The 23,227-nt window shown below is 37.2% G+C and overlaps 1 protein-coding gene across 15 annotated transcripts in view; it reads left to right on the top strand.

The window, feature by feature from the left end:
* RBFOX1 (RNA binding fox-1 homolog 1) overlaps positions 1-23,227 on the top strand; it is a gene marked incomplete at its 5' end in the record, with an annotated part of 1,111,952 nt that overhangs the window by 1,038,841 nt on the left and 49,884 nt on the right. For 11 of the 15 annotated variants that reach the window (XM_082292358.1, XM_082292365.1, XM_082292372.1 and 8 more), the window contains one exon: positions 12,138-12,218. The exons of the other annotated variants lie outside the window; for them this stretch is intronic. In XM_082292358.1, the coding sequence (XP_082148484.1) occupies positions 12,138-12,218 (81 nt within the window). The remainder of the gene's footprint in view (positions 1-12,137; positions 12,219-23,227) is intronic. 15 annotated transcript variants of the gene reach the window in all.

The raw sequence follows: 23,227 nt of genomic DNA, 5'->3' as shown, positions 1-23,227 counted from the left end.
TAGAGAAGAAGTAATTGAATATTTGAAGATTGTAAAATTAGAAATGTGAGTTTTAAGACAGTCAGAGTTCTACTTGTTTAATTTAATTGTTGTCTCCAGCACTGTCATGATAAAACTGTACCAACTTTTTCACAGTCAGTGTGAGAAGTTCTTTTAGCTCCTAATAAATGATGAAAAATTTGGCCACTTCTGAAATAAAGATGATACATTTACAGAGAAACTGTTGATTTAAAGTACCTTTAATCTTCATAAATAAGTGAAAAACAGAAGGTTATACAAAGCTGTCAGGATGGCACTGATGAATGGCAAATTCCCCCGTTTCTCAATTGCCAGCGGAGCCGCAGCCGCGAGGCTTCCCCGTATTGTACATCAAATCTGCCAACTCATTTCTGTGATTAAATATTCCATCAGTGCGGGCTGGAAGGCGGTAAAGCTTAACAAGATTCATAAGATGCACCACTTGAATACACATAACTCACTTCCTTGGATGGAGAGCACCCCGCATGCACAGGAAAATTAGAATTGAGTTAAATTACTCCGTAAGACAAGATCAATAGAGAAAGGAGAAGATCCCCTAATGCAATGCAAATCTAAGATATAGTTATGTCCTGACAACTTGAAGCAGACAATTAAAGTCAAATAGGGAGGAACACAGTGTAAATCAACCCTAAAACCTTGAAGATAATGGTAAACAGTAGGACCAGTGACATGATTGTTATAGCTCAGGGTTTTTTTGGAGTGTACGCTTCTGTGAAGAAAAACCTTTATTGAGGAAATGTGTGACAGCTAAAAATGGAGAGTCTGAGATGCACAACAGACACTATGGCAGGAAAGTATTGCTTGGGGACTGCAAAATACTATACATTTACAAAACACTATGGATTTTTCTTCCTGGGTAGCCTTTCAGAGCTGTTTTTGTGCCTGTGAAATGCTCGTGCTGCAGTAAATTACAGCGCTCCGGCACTGTGGCTCTTTGGCACTGGTGGCGTTGGCGTGGATTTCCAGGGACACGTTTGGGAAGGGCGCTCTGGAGACTCCTGCTGCGCTTCCAAGGCCTAGCAAGAGTCCCAGGTGGCCACCAGTTCCTGCCCTTCCCACCCTTCTGCTGGGAAGTCCTAAAACGATATTTCAGAGAAAACGAAAAGACTTTTTTTTTTCATTTATCATTCCAGCTTTGCACAGAATTGCACTTTTCTGTATATGCTCATGGATAGGAAATTTTAAAAAAATTTATTTGTGGCAACAGTCTCCCTCTAGTAAATAAAAGCATGCTATTTAAGGGGGTTTTCCTCTTATGAGAAAGAAATGCTTAAATGAAGTTATGATATCCATTTCTTATCATTTCGAGTAAAATATTTATTAAATTCTTAGGCAGGTCCTAATAAGGAAATTTGTAGCAAGCACTCTATGGTTTGTCTCACAAAGTCTTCATGAAAACTGGGATAATTTCTTTCATCTATTTGTATATCCATCCAGTTTCAAATACATCCCATAGTTTTCCTTTATTTAAGCTAGATTTTGTTTTCTCCAAACATTCATTTATGGCTGGGAAAATACAGCTTTGCAGCTGGGTTTCTTTACTAGGTATGCTCTGGTACTTTCTTTTTTTTTTGTGGTTTGTTATAATATCATTTTCACCTGCTTATTTTTATATAGTGTATATTTTATCTGTAATACCGAGCCTTTCTTTCTGCCTCAGGCAGTCTGACAGCCAGGTTCCATGTTGTTCCTTTCAGTTATTGCAGATCTTTTTGTTTTTCTCTTTTGGGCTTTGGAATGATGAATTTTTGAGCAATCTCTTGCACTCTCCTTATTGAAATATAGAATATTGTTGCACCTGTGTTACTACAACAGATCAGCCCTGTAAAGCAGGTAGCTTGAGACACAGCAAGGCCATTTTAAAAGACTTTGTCATTCCTGGTAGAAAATGGTTTTGCTATACCTGTTGGAGAGGCTCATTGTTGGTAGTTCCCAAATGCAAGGTGGGGGAAAAGATGCTACAGAAATTACCTGGAAAGCTAGTGAATGCTCTTTCAGAGAACAGTTGAATTCACAGTGACTCACATGAGACAATATTCTTATCTGGTCATAACCAACAAACAGTATTTCAGAAATTTCAAAATTGTAAGTTGACAGTGGAGAAAGAAAGGACTGAAGATTAGAGGTGAAGAACCATTAGAGCTAGTCATGGAGCACAGCTCAGTGGAATTTAGAAGATCCCGTCCTCCTTTTCCTTAAGGCACTATTATTCTTCCTGAATTTCCTTAAGTTCTAGGAGTTTCAGGAGGTAGTTTCAAGTCATCCCACGTAGCTGAGTAGTTGTATTCACTTCATAAATGGTCTTAACCCAGTGAAGACTATTGTAAGCACCCAGTTTCTTGGGCAGATATTCCAAGATCACTGGCAAATTTTTCCCCATCATGCAAAATGAGAGAGGGGAAGAGTCTATGCCTTTTTAACTATTTCATAAGCCCTCAGAAGACAGAGAAGTTTTAGATGCCTGGGGTTTTTTGGCATGTTTGGATTTGGAAGCCAGCAGCATCCACCAACAATAAGATTTTGTAACAAACTTCCTTTCAAAAATTTGTTCAAAAGTTTGGAATATAATGTTATATATAATTAAGAAGTAAAGAACTACTGTAGCAATATATATAAAAACATGCCTTTAAGTAAGAGGAATCATGGGGAAGACAGGATTCCTGTACACTTGCTAATACTAATTCTCTTTGTTCATGTCTTAAAGCATCTATTTCTGGAGTGTAAGAGCACCTGGGATTCATTTCATCTTTCTAGTGTTTCTCTTTGAATTTAAATGAGTCTTGCATAAGCTCAGCAAATACCCTAGAAACACTTCTCAGTGAAGATGCTTGGAGTTTGGGAAGCTGAATTATATGCTTGCACATCAATTCTAATCCTGGGGTAAAAGTTCACTGTATTGTATCTCTAAAGCAGAATTTTTGTAAAAGCTGTCTGTCACTACGTAGATTTACTCATTTTACAATTTGAGTAAATTTGACTGAGAGTCAAACTTTGCTATCGACTAAGCAGATTTTCCTAAATAAATATATTTGCAGTAGTGTTAGATAAACACCTTAAATAGTTTTCTAATTGCAGTTAAATAATTATTGTTTAATATTCCACCTGTGTTTTATAGATGCTCCTCTTCAAAGTATAAAACAAAGCTGTAACTGTTGTTTCAAAAATCATAATGTTAAACATGCCATCAGACAAATGAGGACTTCCTAGGTAGATTAACACCACTGATGACAGCTAATGCATTTCTAAAACTCTGTGGAGCTTTTACAAGCCATTAGAGAGGAAATCCAGGTTTATGAAAGATGAATAAAGCCAATAGGAAAATGGAATTCAGCATCTCTACTAGTTATTTACTAAAAAAAAGAAGAATCCAGAATTAATTATGCCTTATGCTACATTATTATGAGTTCTTCATTAAAATATATACCCTCATGGAAACTAAACAAGGCTTATTTAAAGATAATGCCAATGACTTATTTTTTTAAACATTAATTTAGTCAATCGGTTATACATTTAAATCTGGAGGAGGATTAATCTACTTCTATTCACCGTTGTTTTGAAGTCTGCACATTTTAAAGAGATCACCACAGATACTGTCAGTATTACCTTTTAAAGGTGTTTCTCTGGGATGTATATCACATGGTATATACTTAGGCTTTGGTATTCTTCCTATGGGATTTCTAGAAGAAATTCCATAGATTTGATTATTTAACTCTAAATCTTCAACCATAGATGCAGCTTTATGAAGGTAGGAAACAGTTAAGAAGGGAGTTTTTTCTTCTTCAGTGTAAAAGTTTGTGAATTTTGTCCCCGGTCCATTATGAGGGGGCCATTTGATACTGGATTACGATGGATTTGTTCACAAACAGAATCTGTAAAAACAAGAAATCTATATTTGCTGAAAGCTGGAGTCCTTTCAAAATAGGGGAAATGATGTGTTTGGGGCGGATGGCTGGACCTCTTTGATTGCTGGTAAAATCTTGCTGAGATGCAGGTCTTGATCTGCTGACCATGTTTCCATGTTTCTACTGATTTCACACAGAGGTTTCCTTATTTGTTTAGATATTACTTAAATAACCCAAAAGAAAGCCTTCTGACCAAGCAGGAGCTGTACTGTCCTTCTTTGTCATTGCATTGTTTTCTAAGTCTTGTGTTTGTTTCAGATGTTTTTACTGTGGATATAATTGATCAAATTTCAAAGGGCTAAAAAAGTTAAGTACCCACAAAGAGAATCTTTGAGGAAAAATTATGCTTGGACTTCTCTTATTTAAACATCATTCTGGTGCTTAGTGAAAATGTGTTCTTATGGCTTCCTGATTAGTGAGAGACCTAAAATGCATTAAATAAATAAGGTGGCAGCCTCTCCAGACTGTGTATGGTGTAGGTTTGGAGGCTGGATATAAATCCAGCTGGTTTAGAGCTACTGCTCCCATCTCACCAACTACTTGGGCAGCACGGGTGAGCCTGTGTGGGCACTGCCTGGACCTGAGTTAAGGCTGCAAGATGCATTTTTAGAATAAAACTGGGGCTGTAATCCAAGTGCCAGCTAGGGATATATGTAGAAAGCACTGGCTTAAGAATCTCTCAGGAAAATTTAAGACCAACTGCAAGGTCATCACTGGAACACTTGTTTGTCCAGAACTGGGTGGGATATTTGCAATGCTAGATAAGTTAATAGCAGTTATGTAGAGGAATAAATTCCTCTGATTAGAAGAATAACCAAGTTAGGAAGATCCATGTGTTAGAATGGACAGTCAGGCAGACAAACTATTCTGAAATGTAAAGTAATAAAGTAATATATGAAATGTAAAGTTAATATAGTTATGTGGAATGGAAAACAACTCTGCTCTGTGTTAAACCTTGATTATATCTGTAAATTAATGCTAAAGCAGTTTGAAATTATGGTTAATTGTATTCCAAACATATTGCTAATGTTTTCTCTTCCATCTTATGCGGTTTTTTCCCATTTTGGGCATTGGATGACCGGATCCCCAATATACACTGTAATTACATTTCATAATACTTATTGAGAGCAACTTTCAAAATACAGAGTTTTCAGTTCATTTGTTCCTTATGAAGGTAGCTGAGAGGGGGCTGTGCTTTACAAGCTTTACAAGCTCTGTTGGTTTGGTGCTTTCAGATTTTCTTTGGAAATCTCTAAGCATAGAATTGTTCCTAGTAAAAGTGAGTGCTTTAGAAAGTTTGGAAATACTGCATTACCATTTCTGTAATGGCTTTTCATGCTCCTGAAATTCTGGGACCTGTCTGGGCTAGGAAAGAAACAGACTAGGTAAAGCCAGGATTATGCATGATGATTCAATTTTTGGTCTTTTATATTCTCAGCTTGTCGTTCAGAATAGAATTTTATTTATAAGTTAGAACCAGCATTCACTGATGTAAGCAAAGAGAACTGAGGGATTAGTAATTTGCATCTCTGCATCTAATTGCATTAGATTTGCATCTCTGTCTTATAGATTTACTGAAAAAGGTAATTTGCACAGAAAATAGTGTCTTGACACAATATGAGAGGATAAAGCATAAACACATCCACTTGTAATCCCTGCAGGGCCATGTTGAAACTGTAGTGTTTGTGTTTGGGCAGAAAGGCTCCAGCTTCATTTATTCTGTGTTTCTTTTCCTATTGCAATCTTTATTCAACAGTCAGACATATGAATGCAACCCATTTTAGTTATCAGCAGAACATGAGAGCATTTTGTATATTCTCAAGTATCTTATTTCAAGAAGAGTATAATACCAGCTCAGAGTTTACTTCAAAAGTTTACACTTCAGAATTTCTTCATATTTGTTTCTCAAAGTTACAAGTGAACCAAGAACAGCCATCATTTACCTGCTTACCTGCTATGTCTGCTAGAGGACCTAGAAAGATTAGGAATAAATATTTGATTTTTCAAAGATCCCGAACAACTCCAGTGGGAAGCATGCCCCAGTGTAAAATAATGGCAATGAACAGCACAGAATATTACTTTATGTGCACCTGAGGTTGTAGAGAGAAATCTTACAGTGAACATATTTTGCAGGAAATCCTGATGGTACCACTCCATTTTTTTCCATGACTGTAGAGTGTCTGTCCAGTTTTTAGACTTTTCTGGTGACAGTGTGTGGACAAGGATTTACACTTGGATGCCAGTGATAAAGTTCAGTAACGAGCACAGGTAAACTCACTAAGAGTGTTGCAGATTTTGGTACAAGCACCAGCTGAGTCTGTGCAATTTAGTTTCATTTTAGTTACCAGACAAGGAATGCCTGTGGATGATTAATCTCTTTTAAATTATTTTTGGAAAGGGCAGTTTGCTGCAATTGCTTTACTTTGTCTGTGGAAACATCACATAAATTTTTCCTGCAATGCAGCCAGTCTATGGGAAGGCTGGCTTGTTAATTAAATTAGAAACAAGTCAGTCACAGCGTGTTTTTTAAGCAAGCAGGAGAAGGAGTAATCCCTGTTACTGTGGGATGAGTTACCTGTCCTACAGAGGGAAGAGGTGGGGAGAAGGGGAATTAGGGGGATTATCTCACACCAGAGCTGCAAACTTTGTTGCTTCTCTGACTTTTACTTGCATGATATTGACCCCTTCCAATCCCAGTTTGTGACAGCATCCTGGATACCGCACATGAATAACTGGAGAGAGAGGTCTGTTTCCCAAAAGCTGGGAAATGGATGATATGGCCAGCAAAGAATAATTGGAAGGGTGGTTTACAGATTATGTTTGCTGTAACATTCATTGCAGTTCCCTGAAATCAGTGCCTCAGTTCATTGAGTGTTTTAGGGACACTCTAGGAGTGATAATAAAGAAAGATCCACTATGCTTAGAAAAGTGATGGAAAGGAAAATTAGCAACTTAAATAGAATTTTTGGATGGAGAGATGTCGGGAAATGTCTTAGAGACACATACCTTCACTGTTTTTTGGCGTGGGTTTTTTTCCCTGTCCCTCTGCTTTTAACAATGTATATCAGGTTATTTGTGAGTCAGGGACTTGCTACGTAAGCGTGGTATAGGGCACAGGTTCTCATTACCAGCAGCAAGCACATCCAGGCTGTTTAATAATTGAATGTATTTCAGGTTTGCTGTCAGAAGGCAACATAGAAACAGGTTTGGACTTAGGAAAATCACCTTTAGACATCAACTACTTTAGATTCTCCTCCTTACCCTCTTGTGTAAATGAAACTATATATAAGCTTTGGTGGGATTAAACATAGATTTTGTTTGTATTTTTAACATATTGGAAGAAAGGAGGTGTGTGGTTTGGGGTTATGTTACTTTATTCCTTGTTAATAATGGATGAAACAATCCAGTGTATCAACAAAACCATCCATGAGTGGTTGTGTTAAAATCTGAAGGACTTTATTCAATTTATAGAGATCCCAGATAACTGAAGACCCTCACAGAGCACTTCTTTTGAATTAACAGCATATTTAAAAGCATACTAAGTCTGTGTAGTTTGACTATTGATAATGAAGGGCTAAGAGAGCACTTAACTACTATTATGTATTCAAGAGAGAGGCTGTAGAGGCTCTCTTTAAATTCCCTAGTCAGAAGGGACAATAGAAGCTAACACACACTATTATTGTACAACAGGAGCCTTTTATTAGGTGTTTCTGATCTATTTCTGTGAGACATTTTGAAATAATCCATCACAGAACAATATTTCAGACCAGAACAAGAATAGTGCTATTTCTGTCTGAAAATGCCAATATAAAATTACACTTTTAGAACAGCAGATCGAGAGTGGAGATGGATTGCTTATGAGGATCTTTGATACACTTGCAAATCTCCCGATTTGTTCATGAGAGATGCAGTTTTACAGTTTTCTTCATGCACTGAACAGCAAAGCGTTTAGGAATAATAGTTGTTGCAAAAGGCACAAAGGAACAGAGTGGTCAGAATGACCAGAACTAACTCAGGGAGCCCTGGCTATCATCCAGCTGGACTGGGAGAAAAAGAAAATGAAAAAAATTAATCGCTGAATGCAATAAAGAATGTATTTTTTAGATTTAGATTAGGCTCTTAAAATAACAATTTATATTAATATAGGCAAAATGAGATACAAATAGCTTCAGTTTCTATCCACTTTTTCCTGTGGCTTTGTTTGGATTTTTTTGTTTGTAAATAGTATTATGAAATACGGATGGACTGATACTTAGTAGTGAGAGGAAGTAAGAAGCTCCTTTTGGTAGCACAAGAGAAAAGAATATGTGTAAAGAGCAGCTGATTTACCTGGAAAGCTGAGAGTACAATGGATTAGAATAATGTAATCATCACTAAATCTCCTTGTATGTGGTAAGTTACTTAGTTCCTGTATTGCAAACACTCATTTTGGCTACCTGTGCACTAAAACCCAGCGCAGACCAGCCCTGCATATTGAGCTGATTAACTCCTGCCACTGAAAATGCTTACCCTCCCTATGAAGGCAGCTGTTGGATGCTGTAGAGAACTCAGCACCACTGTCACTCTCCAGTTCTTCAAAGAGCTTTCTGTGAAGCTGTGCTTCCTTAGGGTTGCTGGAGGGAGAAGAGCATTTTTCCCCTGTGTCTCACTTTGTTATACTCCAGGGCAAACCCCCAATAAGTAATGTGTGTCCTCTTCTTTTTTTGTAATTCCCCCCAAATTCTTGGAGAATAAGTAACAGCACTGTAAATTGGAAACTTTTGTTTCGTGAGCCAAGGTCCTAATGCCATGTGTATGGGGAGGTGGCATGTTATAAGCTCAGGTTCTCTGTCATGGTATATAACCTTTAAACCATTGCCAGGAAAGCTTTCTAGAAGTTTCATCTCCTTCCTGTGACAGGAGAGAGCTGGGCCCGTAACCGAGGCTGTGCACCACTGTTGCTTTTACACCAACAGCATGATTTTATCTAATGGTATGTGGTTTTTTTCTGCAGAAAATGTTATTTCAGTTTATACTTCCTCAAACAATACCATAAGAGATTCCAACTAATTTTTAAAATTCTTTTAAACTAATTGCAGATCTTTACTTCGAAGCTGCCTGTAGTGCTGGCTACACAGTGGTTCCAGTTAAAAGCTATTTTTAACAGAAGGGGTTTAAAAGTCCTCTATAATTTAGTGGGTGAGTCCACATATTGTTGATCCTTGGTGTTCCTTCTTGGCTCTTGGAGTATTTGAGAAATACAGTGATTTTTTTTTAGCTGTGGCATGAGGCTAAACACTTTCCATGAGGCAGTGAGTACTCTGTGCAGCACCACGAGTACGTTGGTATTTCGGTAGATTAGTTTGTATGCATCATGTAAATAACTGTACACAAAAAACTTATTTTTAAAAGTATGAAAAAATGAGGGAAAATGCATTTAGTCAGAGATCTTGAAACCACTGGGAACTGAATTTCAAGTATCCTAAAAATATCAATGACTGCACATCACTTTTTTTTACAGCCTGAATATTTTTGGAGTAATTATTTCTCAAAATAACTATGGTGCTTCAGCAAAGGACCTCATCAAACAGTGCATTCTTAATCATGGGCTGGAGGAGAAAACAGTGGAGGAAGAGAAGAATGAGTGGGAATAGTCTTTGATCTTGGGAAGCCTGGTTTTGTCTGTGATGCCAGGCAGCATTCCAGGGGTGAGGGCTGGGTCTCTGCAGTGTTCCTTCCCCCAGGCTGGTCCCCTCAGTGTCCCCTCTGCCACTGCTCTCTCAAAACTTTATATTAAAATCCTCTTTCTTAAAAAAAAAAAAAAAACAAAACCAAAAAACAACTCTTTTATTCCATCACACTAGAATTTAGTGTTCTGGAGGAATAGTAATACTTTTTTTCCCCATTGGGGAATTTATAGGTTGTTTCTGTGTTCTGAGGTTTATCCAAGATCTTACTGTAAATAATTCAGTCTTCCCTCAGTTGTATTAATTGCAATTTAAATATTTTTAATACCAAAATTAGATGCAGAAGAAATAATCTTTTCTTACTAAAGTCGATTAAAAAGTTCAATATTTTTTCTCGCAAAATCTAATAATAATGTTTTAGTTATCAGTATTAATTTTATGTACAAATTCAAAGGCAGATTGTCAAAATATAATTAGAAGGCTCTATGCAAGAAATTAAATACATTCTAGTAGCACAGATGAAAAAAGCATCTGTTTTGAAGTACTTTAATTAGAAATTAGATGACTAGACTAGGGAAAATTAGATTTGTATAAGACAAAATCAGACGAAATACAAGAATCTTAGCTGCAAAGAATAGGAAAATACCTATGGAGCATGGAGGAAGCCAAGCGTTATCTGGGCTTTACAGTGAATAATGTAAATAAACTGTAACCTTTGATTTCTAAAAATATTTTTATCTGTTTTCTAGACATACTTGAAGTCATTATTGTTGTATTACTCTTAAAACCTAATGAAAATGACTGATTTTCCTAATGTGTTTCTCTCAGCTGGATGAATGCCTCTGGGTCTTCAGCTCACTTTCATTTTCAGGCTTCTGCAGCAGCTCAAGTTTTAAAGCATCTGTGGTGTTAAATTCATCCATATTCCATCATACACATTCCTGGGGTCAAAGGAGCCTGTGGATAGGGCCTCTTTATTTCATAACCTGAAAATGCTGCTTGTAGTTAGGATCTCAATAGGTTCATGTTCATTTGCCAGCTTCCACATGAGGGCTGAAGGCTGAGAGAGTATCAATATATATATCAAAGGGGAAAAAATAGCTTATGTTTTATCTTTTATATTAGTCGTGGATGGCTGGAAAAAAGGAAGCATCTCTAAATCCTGTTAGTTAAGGGTATGCTATTGTCTAGGAAGGTTAGAAGCATAGTAATTAATGAGATTTCCAGTAGTCACAGTCTTAGTTAAATTGCATAAATTACAAGAATTATTTTATTACTCTCCAGTATTTCCAATATTTCTCCTTCAAGTGACAGCTGCAAGCAACAATCAAAAAACTGGTTAATGGCAGAAATTTTTTACAAATACTTGTTCAAAGAACTCTGGCCTGGTGAATGGAAGTTGAGAATTGCTCCTGCAATACTGTGGAAAACGTGCCTACCATTTGTACTTAATGCTGTCCTTCCAAGCACATTGGACTCTGCTGTTCCATTGCATGTCAATGCACAATGTCTGAAGTTTCACAAATCTCCATGTAGATTTGATGGGTTTGAATTGTGTGATTCAAAAATCCTGACAGCTTGAAGCATGTCAGTGTATGTGTATATAAAATCCTGTGTGTGTCAATACAGATATATGCACATATATCTGCAAAACCAGATGTCTCATATCCCACTTTTCCTTGTGGACTGTATTCCAGAAGTGCAGAAGTTTCTCTCCTAGTTTGAAAGTGTAGTTATTTCTGCCTCTGATCAATGCTTAATCTGTATTCAGCCAAGACTGTTAAAATACAATTTTAAGAAAAACTGAGGTGTTTTAAGTTCATTTAAAAGAAAAAAAGGAAATAACCTGAAACTTGTGTCATTTGTTCAAAATGAGCACTGCAAAAGTGTTGGTTTAAATGGATTTGGTTATTGCTTTTACTTTTATTCCTTTGGAAAAAAAAAAAATATATATATATTTTGTTTTATCTGGTTTTGTTCTTAATCCCAAACCCAGCTTATTTACTGGAAAGTAGCTCATATTTGTGCATTTCTCTGAGCAAACAATACTGAATTCAGATGTGTCAGTGATCACTTAGTGATAATGGGAGTGATGTAACCCAGGTCATACCTGGCCTGATGTCTGTCCTGGCAATGCTGCACATGATTTTCCTGCTGTGTTGGCTTGAGGAGCCTCATTCCAGCCAGGGCCAGGGAGCTGAGGAAGCAGCAGCCGGGTGGGGAGGGTTGGGTGGGTGCTCCCACGGGCAGCAGATGTTGGGAGAAACAGGGTGAGAGGGAGCAGCTGGGCGAGGTGCCGGTTCCCGCGGGGTAGCGGCGCTGATGGTGTTTGGGGCATGCCTGTGTTCTGCTTTCTCCAGTGTCAAACTGTGTTTATTTGGGCTCTTTCTGCTTTGAAGCCAAAGGACAAAAAGCGCCCCTGGTTCAGTGCACTGCTCCGGTTGTGACTTTATATCTGTTTTGAGATGCAAACTGAGGTTTAGTTGAAGTGTTCCGAAACCAGATACCACTCTCTCTCTCTTTCTTGTAGGCAGGGTGCTGCTGTGCCAGGCAAACCAGGAGGGATCTCCCGTGTACAGTGCCCCCAGTTCACTAGTATACACATCCACAAGTAAGCTAGTGTTATGGCTCGTTTTTTGTTCTGTTTTGTGACAAAAGCACATTAATGTGAATTAAGCCCCCTAAAAATGTCAACTTTCCCAACAGTTCTTGTTAAAGTAAATGTGGTGTTTATAAACTTATGTAAGTAATGTCAACTGATAATTCAGTGTTTTCAGTTGTATCTTTATTCTCAAAATATATTTTATTTTAAAAAAAAGGAAAAAAACCTGCCTATATTGCGATGTTGTACAAAAATGGTCAAAAGTTCTACAGTAACAGTGACAGTTTTTGGAATCCAGTACTGTTGTGTGCTCTGCATTTTGTGTAGAAGATGTTGTGTTTCTTCTTCCGTCCTGCTCACAACTGTGATTTAATACACAAAACGCCTGTTATCATGCCACCATTTGATTGGGTCAGGAAGCAAATAGATATGAAGTCTTTTTTTGCAAAAGGAACAGCCTGTATGAAAGGGGGCATTTTGAGCCATAAGAAGCTGCCCTAATAAAAAGAGCAGAGACGAGCTGACATGATGGATGCTGCCATCAGCCATTTTTCCGTACAAAACTTTGGAGTAGAGATGTGTCCTCTGAAATTCTGAGCAGAAACCTCTTCTGAGAGTGTTTTATATTGGATTGGTGGTACCACTGATGCTCATTCTGGCATCTAGTGGGATGAGAAGCCTGGAGCTGAATGCAGAGCAGTAACTGCTGCTCGCAGCAGCCCTGGCTCTGTGTTCATTGTAGCCCTCTGTAAAGAAAATACATGGTCTGATTTAACAACATTATCAGGTATGCTCTTTATGAAGATTTTATTCAATCTAGAATGCAATTCTACTCTCTTAGAGCTTATCTAGACTACTAACATAATTATTATTTTAGATTAAAACCAGGAATGAGGACAAAAGAGTTCCATAGCGATCATCTCTACAGTCATGTAGTTCTCTTATGTCAAACGTTATCAATGGCATCCCTAGAGCTGCAGCTGCAGATACATATGGGATCCCCTTTAAATCAGGAGTCTGGAGTCTACAAATGCATAGTGAGCTAACCAAATGTATCAAGTGTTTTAAATTGCAAATTAAATTGTCAGTTAAGTCTGCATTTGCTTCCAGGTGCTCCAAGAATATTTTCTGGTATGTCACCTTTCCCTAGAAGTGGGGTATTTTTACTTTTTTAGTAACACAGAGATATGAAGTACTTACAGTTTAAATTAGTGCTCCCTTTTGGACATCTTAAGTGCACTCCTCCTTTTTGACTGACAATCGTTTTCCTAGAAAATGATCCAAACATTTCACTCATTTCACTATTAGGGAGCTTCTTTTAGAGAAGAGGGGGCAGTGTTGGTTATAATTTTCTGAAAATTGCTTTTCTTTGAAAGCTTTTCATAAGTTTAACCTGTTGCTCCTATTGCCTCACTGAGTGGTACCCCAGGAATTTTATTTCTGGGATTGCTGTTTCTGTCAGATGATATTTCCACTAATATTGACTCCCTAAAGAGACCCTGTGAGCAAGCTGAGCCCTGGACTTCACTGTTTTCTTTATGTCCCCTGAGTCAGTCCCGTTGAAAAATCTTATTTTGCAGTGGTGCTCCTTGAATAATGATATCGTAACAAACACCTGTTTGTTTTCAGTTCTGCCAAATGCATAAATACACAGGCTTTGCTTATCTGCCTCCCACTGGGCAATGTGTAATACACAGTTTCATAACAGACATTGCTGGTAGCCCTCACAGTAGAAATTACTACACTTTTGTTGAATCTGTGTGTTTGCAAGTCATGATTTTTCTTTTATTATCTATAGAATTTCATCTTGCCAAAATGCAGTTTCCCCCTCAGGGTCACAACTCCTAATAAACCCAAAATTACTACAATTACTAAATATTGTAATTAGGTTTTTTATTTCTCCTTATTACAAAACTTTCAATAAAGATGTAAAATAGCTTCATTTCTTTAGGAAATTCCACTAGAAGTGAATAGAAATAAAGGCTGACTTTCGTCTCATTTCTTTTATTAGTTTAAAGATCTTCTATATTCCATTTTTGTGCACATTTGTAATATTGAAATTATAACTGAAAAGTCAACATTAGTGTCTAAGAGATGAATACTTGTACTATTATCATGCCATGTAGGCAACAATATTGCAGCCTTCCTTTTTGAATAATTTGTTAATCGTTTATTCTGTTACTGCTGATATTGTAACTGTGTGATATTTTAGAACTGCTTACAATGTAAGAATTAAGAGGTTTTCAATTTGTAATTGTTTTAACAGAAGGGAAAGAGTCTGCTGAGATTTTTCTAAAGCCATCTGAGATACCTGAAGTTCACTAAGTGCTAATGGCATTTAGGAATTTTCAGATATTTGGAAGAGGATAATCTCCATTTTTCAAAGTGTTGTCTAACTTTTCCTCTTTTGCTCCTGAGTTATAATGTATGATGGACTGAAACATGGTTGTAAGATGTATTTTTCTGAATTTGGCTAGCTTGGCTTCTCACTGAACTTTTTTGGTTTGTATTTGTACTGGCCACTGGTAGCCTCTGATGACTCTGAGCACCTTTACCCATTGGCTCTGCAGAAAGCAGACTGCAATTCTTGGAGCTCCTCCTTCCCTTCTGATATTTTATTTCTCCAGGATATATTTTATGTATCACACTGTACATTTCCCAGCACAATGATTAGTTACACCTCTGAATATGTCAGGAGATGGGAACGTGGTTCTGCTTCCTTCCATCACTTCTGGCCCTTCGCATAATACAGAAAGAAATGAGCTGTTTCTCCTGCAAGCAGTGGAACAAATCAGCAGCAATAGTCTCTCATGCCTCATCTGTTCTCTTATGCTGAAGGAGAAGATGGGACCTGGATCAGTTTTTCATTTGCACATCTATTGTTGGAATAGATCATTTGTCATGTAGAGAGCAGAGTTTCAGCATGCCAATGTGTTCCCATCCCTGGGTGGGACAGGTCCTTTGACAACCACAGCCAGAACATCCAGGCAGGCAACCTTGGCTTCTGTAGATTCCCACAGGATTGGCATCTCCAGGGCAGAACTGATACAACAGCTTTCAGTTAAATCCTTCATCACTACCACAATGCAGACTGCAGACAAGTATTGCAAGGAGTTACATCCAGCAAGGAATGACTGGAGTTCACCAAATCCCCGTGAGTCAGCACTCACTGGAATCTTCCTAGAGGCCCAGGATATCTCTGAAAGTAAATGAAACACTTTGGCTGCACGTAACTGACAGTCTCTTTTTGCCCTCACTTCTTTAGAATAGTTGCTTCCACAGGGAATTTTAAAGTCCTGAAGAAATTTGTATCTACTGGTAAATAAGAAATGTATCAAGAATAACTTTGGAACTTTTCCAAATTGATGCCACACAGTAGTAGGATCCATGAGAATACTAAGACCCTGCTGCTGGACGAAAGGAAGATTCAAAAGAAGAAAAAAGTTCTGTCCCTGAATGTCTGTATCACTGTTCTGCCAAGGACAGTACTACAGCTGGGTATGTATGGTTCAAAAAGGCAAAAATACAAATCTGAATTTATGCAATAACTTGTAAAAATTGTTTTGTGCCTATTTCCCCCATTTTTCTATAATGTTGAAGTGCCTGAAAATGTGAACGAAGTAGAAGCTCATGAGAGCAAAGCATGGAAGGAAGAAGATACGAAGTTGTAGAATTGTAAAGTAACTCTGGTTGGAAGGACCAGGGTGCACCAGGGCACTTCTAAGGATGGAGATTGTGCACCCCTATGGGCTCATCTGTTCCAGTGACTGAAGGTCCTGATAGTGGAAACCTCCCTCGCTGCAAGTCAAGTTTGTTGTCCCTTGTCTTCCCAGCATGTGCCTGGCTCTGTTTCACTGATAATCTCTCTGTCCTTTGTGGCAGGGTATGGAAGAGGAGATGCATTTCCAGTAGAAATCCTTGTGCTCTGGACTGGCTCCCAGCATTCCTGAGCTCACCCAGCCCTTGCTGGTGTGGTGAGGCAGTAGGCTAAAGCTGTGCCTCCCATTCCTCAGGAACGTCCATCTGTGCCTACCCAGGCCCCATGGAGGGTAATGGGAGAGAGATGGAATTTAAAATTTAAAGGGAAGTTTAAAGGCAGCTAAATATTTTTTACTCTTTAAATCAGCACTCTGATCTCTGGAACTTTTAGGCTTTATTTTAGCTCCAAGTGAGTGTGTAGCTACTAGTAGGTTTTTCTGAGTACATATTGAAGGGACAGTTCATTTTAGCTACATGAGTAGCTCACATGTGTGGTAAAATATTTTAATTTTCTACATGCCTTTGTTCAGAATGATGTGCAGATGAACACCTCTATTTCCCTAATGTTTAGCCTGCCCATAAAAGAGAATTTTGCCTTGACTTCAATGAGTACATTTTAAACTGAAGTCACTTTTGGCTTAGATTTCCTAAATGTTAGAGTTGTTTCATCTTCATTAAGCCTGCTTATCAGCTCCTAAATAAATCTTTCATACTGCAATCAAGTGATAGAATTAAAAGAAGAAAAATATGAAAATGCAGAAATCCGATACTAATTAGTTTTATTTTATCATACTCGAGGTCAAATGAAGTTGATGGCCCATTTTTTAATTGATATATTGATTACAGTTTTGGAAGAAGTGGTGGTGGAATTCAGCAAAAATGATTGAGGTGGTACAAATGCTTATAAATCTGTCCCACATTGTTCGTGTTCTTTAATTGTAATTGTCTGATAAAACTTCCATCAGTTTCTGTAATTAACCTAATGGTCTAAATGAATTTCCAGATCACTGGTTATTCATTTCAATATAGAAAATGCCATTACATTGAGTTTAATTAATCCTAAGTAAGTTCACAGTCTATTGTACCATTGGAATGGAATTTTATTGTTTTAACTGTTTAAATTATGAATATGATTTCCTCTCATCTTGTTTGTCCCATTTATGGACTTGAGTGCTAATTTTCTATTCATGCTAACATAGCATAAACCCCTTATAATTAAAATATTTAAAACCCAATGCTCTTCAAGCATGCATCCTCAAAATATCAGTGTAGATGTTTTTTTGTATTTATTGTTTCAACTATTTTTAAACAGAATTCAGTCAGTGCCAAACTCATAATCCCATGATATGCCCATATAAGAACATCTTATTTGTCTTGATATTCCTTTCACAGAAGTACATGTGACAGATAAGCACTCACCAGAGAATACTTTTGCTTTGCGTCAGACAGATATTAAAACAATAAACTATGTTACCCTGGGATTTTAGCTTATGAGCAACCAGGAAACAACAAGGCAAAGATGAGATGTTTTTGAAAGGTGGGAAGGCACTTCTTTTGGAAAATTCCCTGGAAACCTTTGGTCCAGTAATATTTTTGACAATATCTTTAATGCTAAAGTTTGTTTTTTTGGGTTTTTTTAATCAGGAAAACATGCTTCATTCCTTCAGAGGAGACATTAGATATGTTCCAAAATTATCCCCATATTCCTACTATTCCACGCATTATATGCTAGGAGAGAAGAAAAATCTATGGCACAAGCATAAAGTATTAATTTCATGATATGGGAATTTTGTTCTCTGTTAAAAATATCGCCACTTACATATAGCAGACAGATGTCCTAGTTTAAAAAAGATTTTTTTTTTTTTTCCTGTGGGTGTTTTAATTCATAGATGGAGGATGGTTCAGGATCTTGCTTATAGAATAAATAAGGAAAAATCATAAATACACATTTTTTATTTATAAAGACCACATCCAATAGTAGGATTTACTGTATTTGAGGACTCATTGTGCTATAGAAATGAAAATTAAGTCAAGCCTGTCTGTGCAGTATGTCCTTGCTTTAGAAGTAGGTTACTTGGCTCAGGAATATTAGTAAACCACCTAAAAACTGCTGTATGAAACCATTTTCATGTTTCTTGTTTCAGTGAAGACATTCTAGGTTTTATTTTCCTGTGGCATTCTTAATGGATTGAAGGAAGACCTTTGACATTTCTATTATGTTCTGGGATATTTTCAATACCAAGAAAATTACACAGGGAAAATAGAAATTTTCAAAAGGTGATTCAAAGTGTGCTTCTGAGACAAATCATTCGTCGAAGCATTTGGTTTAGAAACCTTGATTCCATTGATTTTGTCAGGTTTAATCTGTTGCACACATGTAATTACCTGACAATTATACTGTAATGATGGTAGTTTGCTGACACTCCAAGCAGCTGCAGGGTAGGTGCTCCTGGCACTTGGTGTATCCTTCTCTGGGTTTTGTATGTCACTCATGACTGACCTCATTCAATCCAAATGGGCATATATTGCAATGACATCAATGATTCATTTGTTCTGATTTTATTGTTGTAGTTTTCCTTAATTTAACTGTTTGGTAGGCTCGCCAATTTGAATTAGAATATGGGTCAGGAATGGTTTAAAAGATGAGTATTTATGTGGTATAAATAATTTGCCGGCACTACAAAGGTTCTGCAAACTAAATTTTTAATTGGTCTGTTTTCTCTTAAGGTGAATTGGGATGGCAGGTCACTTGATCACTAATGAAATATACATCAGTGGATTGTATTTACACGTTGGTGGTTTTGTCTGCTTTTTACTGCTTCATAGGAAACAGAGCAGTCCTGCAAAGGAGGCTGTGATTGAACCAAATTAACCATTGTAGGGCTGCAATTCCTGACTGAGGGTGCAAAACTCCTGCCAGAGGGAAATGTCCATACATCTGGGAAGAGCAATCATACATATCATTTCCAGGCTGCAAACACCTTATTACTGAACATTTAGGGGTCAAACTATCTTTTGATGCACTTCCTGAATTAACTGCCTTTATTTATGAAGAGAATCACCCAGCAGTAACCAGGAAAAATGTGCCAAGTGCCCTTCCTGTTTGTATGTTAAATACAGGGGGTTCAGATGAAGGCTTGAAGAAAGAAGATACCAGTAGTAAGTAGGAAGGGAATGGCTTTCCCTAATTCCCTCCCCGATGTATAGAAGTGTAGAGAAATATTGATGTCGTCTCATGTAGAAATGTCTTTAGAAGGTTTTTAAACACTGTTCTGGACCATTGTGTTGGGCCTTGCTTTGATGCAGGATAACACCACTGATTTTCAAGTAAGATAAAAATAGTACAAAATTTTTAAAAATTAAGTAAAACTGTATTCATATATATTGCATTATGTTCTTCATTTAAGTATCATCCTGTTTTTAACTGTAAAGTGGACCTCTTTGGGGTTTGTTTTTTTTTTTTTTCAGTAGTGTTGCCTGGAATTATTCCTACAACATTTTTTATGTTCTATATCAGTATGCATTGTCTTTCTGTAATTATTTTCAGGATAACTCTCATTTTACCTCCCGTCTATCCATATTTTAAATGGTGACTTATAAGTCATCACTAAGATATATTGTACGTGTCCAAAATCTATAAACATGGCTTTCATTTCACTCCCACAAATGTGTTTTTAAGGGCCTTGCTGTTTACCCTCATTCCTCTGTTGATCTGTTCAGTGCTGGAGCAGTGTGTCTGAACTAGCAGGCTTAGGAGTTTCGGAAAGAGAGACACGTCCTGAATTGTGTCACTGAGTTTTTTTTTCCACTTATGCACAACCCTACACATGGGCAGGGGGAGATGGCTGGAAATATAGTGAGTTGTGGGGAGTGTCTCTGTCCTTTAGTTCAAATAATAAAAATTGTGTGTGGCCAGGGACAGTTGGGAACTCGGGTGCCTCCCCTTGGTGTCCTGCTCTTGGTGGAGACACAGCACTTGGCCACTGGCAGCACTTGTGGCTAACCCGTTATGTAGGGCAATAGGACTGTTTGGACTTAGTCCTCTCACTAGGCAGATAAACACTGAGAATTACATTTAGTAATTACATTTTCTATGTACATTGTATTTACATAGTGAGAATTACATTCAATATTATTTTGCATCGTGTTCTGTGATGCAGTTGTACATCAGACCCCTTTGTGCACAGTCCTGGATGCCGCCTTCCAAAGTCTCCCTGGCCTTGCATCTCTGCTGTGTCACTCATTTTTAGTACCAGACACACAGTGTTGACTGTACATCTCAAATCATCCTGTCTGTCAGATAGCAAACTCTTAATTTTGTGCTTTTCAGTTTAACCTGTAAGATTTGGTTTCAAATAAAGGCACACCTTAGTGTCACTATTTTGTGATGGCTGTTATCGAATCATGGCTCTTAGAACCATGCTGTGTACAGCAAAATTCAACCTGAATTTCACAGATAGTAAGAGCTTTTTAGAAATTTACATTTTTAGTATCAATATGACTTTGCAGGTGCAATTCTTTGTTTTGGCAATTTTTCCATTGTGGTTTGGATTAGGTTAACAGCTGGGTTTTTCCTCTATTACTTCCTGCCTAAATTGTTCCCAATGGATTCTGACAATGCTCTTTTTGCAGTTTAATAATTTTGTTGAGCTTTAGGAATCCTTGTATGATCCAAACAGTATTTCTTGTCACTAAATAACTGACTTTCATAAAAACTCAAATCACTAAATTTTGTCATCTCTTTATAGCAGTGCTACTCTTCATCCAGCTTTCCACAACCATGGCCTTTTTCCTTTGTCTCAGAAATGGTGCTTTGTTAGACACGGGATTTCTTCCATTTGCTTGAAACTTATAGCTGTCCAATAACTGGGAACACTAGACAAGATATTGATCACTTTGATCATCTATATTTGAAGATTGTTCTTTAATTTAAGATCAAACGTGTCTTCTCTGATCTCTACTGTTTCTTTTCCTTTATGGCCTGGGTGCTTTGTTTTTACCTCCTGAGCTTTTTCTTCTTTGTTAGTCATTTCTTTTGTGAAAAGCCAACTATTCCTTGTACCTCAACTATTTGTAATTTCAGCTATGCAGTACTCTCATTTTGATTTTCAGTACATCATAAGCAATTTAACCACCACTCAGAGCTTTTTTTAAATTCAAAGGTGTATGTTGTTGTCATTACATAGCTTTACAAAAGAGTATTCAGTCATCTTAGCTGTTCCTTTGTATCCCTTCATGTCCTCCATTTTCTTCTGCTTGTTCTTGGAAACCCCTTGATGTGTTAGGGTGATGTCAGGCGGCTGCATGTGCCAGTTAAAGAAGATGAGGTATAAGGGAATTTCTGATAATCGCAGAATCACCAAATGACTGAATCTGAGTGGCTGAGGTTGGAAGGAGCTCTGGAGACCATGTTGTCCACCCCCTGCTCCAGCAGCAAAGCCTCAAGCAGGCTATCCAGGACCACGCTCAAACAGCTTGTGAATATCTCCAAGGATGGAGATCCTGCAGCCCCTCTGGGCACCTGTGCCAGTGACCAGTCACAGGGAAAAAGCTTAGGCAGGAAGATGAGACACTTTCCAGGCTTGGGTGTCAAGATTTTGCTCAGAAGGTTATAAATGAATGGCATATCATGGTAGCATTCAATATACATTGAAACCAATAGTGGATTGTTTATTGGTACATGAGATGAAACAAAAAGAATAGTTCCATATGGACTTTAAATAGTTGCAAAGAAGACAGTATATGGAAGTCATTGAAATAATAGATCAATTAGATCTGAGAGCAACTTTACGATAACCAAATGAAGTGTTTTGTTTGAACAGTTAAGTGTCTCGCTATAATTTAACATAGGGATAAGCACATTAAATGGTAGGTTGCTTTTTACTGAAATATTTAGGTTATGGTTTTTTGTGTGCATTTGATTACAGTTTGGTATGGAAAAATCTAAAAATATGATTCTTCCCATGTCTGAGGCTGAAATATTTGAAGGCAGTTTTTTAAAGCAGTTGTCTGTCCCTTTCTAGAAATATTTACTGATATGTCAGTATAAAAAGTTTCACCAAATTTATGTGAAATTTGGTGCTAATTTGGATTTGACGGGAAACTTAATGCAGTAGTGTTGTGTAAAGGGATTCAATTACAGTGTGCAGTGTTTTGTAAGTAACTGTCTTGCATAAAAAAGTTAATTAATCAGAGCTGTGTCAATTTCCTTGTGCCATGTCAATTTGCAGTAAGGTAATTAATCACTAATCGCCCAGCGTGCAGCAAACTAAGGGACAATCCATGAGTCATTTGTTGTTATTTTTTTTCCAAATAAATGGCACACAGAGCCATGAAGAAACACATCTTGCCTTTCATAATATTTTTATCGACAGTTTTGCATGTTGTAATAGACTGCAGCAACAAGCAGCTGTAGTTCAATGGAATATGAATATTAAAGAAACAAATGAGAGCAGATTTATAGGCCATTGCTTTTTCTGTTATGTCAGTTTTGAGATTACACTGAGCAAATGAACAGTGAAAAATTACTCTTCCATGTGGAGAATGGTGATTAGACTTGTACATTAATTAGAGATTTTTGTTTTCCTTTTTAATGCATTTCAAATGAGAATGTCCTATAAGTAGGGGTTTCTCCAAAGTACAGATTTATTCATTCCTAAACAACAGTGTATTATACTGGCATGTATTTTTCTACAATAGTAAGGAAATAATAATTCCATAATTTTAAGTATGGTTCAAAAAATAAATAGCTTGTGAAAGAAAGAAGTAGAAGTGACCAGTTGTGACTGTGTTTGATGTGTATGGGAAATTTACTTTGAATGCAGTTAATTCACAACTAGAACCCAGGGAAAATCATCTCACAACAGTGACAGGTGGAGAAATGTATTTTCAGCCTGCTAATTTTAAACACTGTGAACTTTCTAAAGATTTTTTTTTTTTTACCCTGAATTTGAAGTGTGTTTATGTACATATATTTATATGTCATTTAAATACCTTTTCATGTTAAAATCTGTGTTAACAGAGCTTACATTTTGCTTGCAGTGTGCTTTGGTCTGTGTATTTAAATGCACAAATCCTCTTTAGCACAGTGTTTATAATTCTTTCAAAGAATGTCACTTAATAATACTTATTACTATTACAGTGAAGGGAAAACACAGCACACATTGGGATAAACTGCTGATTCTGTTCCTGAAATCTCAGATAATATCATATAGATTATTCTGCTTAGCCTTTCTCAGCATGCTACCCATTATTTCTCT

The sequence above is a fragment of the Coloeus monedula genome, assembly GCF_965178545.1.
Source record: "Coloeus monedula genome assembly, chromosome: 16".
In the NCBI taxonomy this organism is placed as follows: domain Eukaryota; kingdom Metazoa; phylum Chordata; class Aves; order Passeriformes; family Corvidae; genus Coloeus; species Coloeus monedula.
The sequence above is the reverse complement of the archived record's forward strand: the minus strand, read 5'-3'. Positions and strand labels throughout refer to the sequence as shown.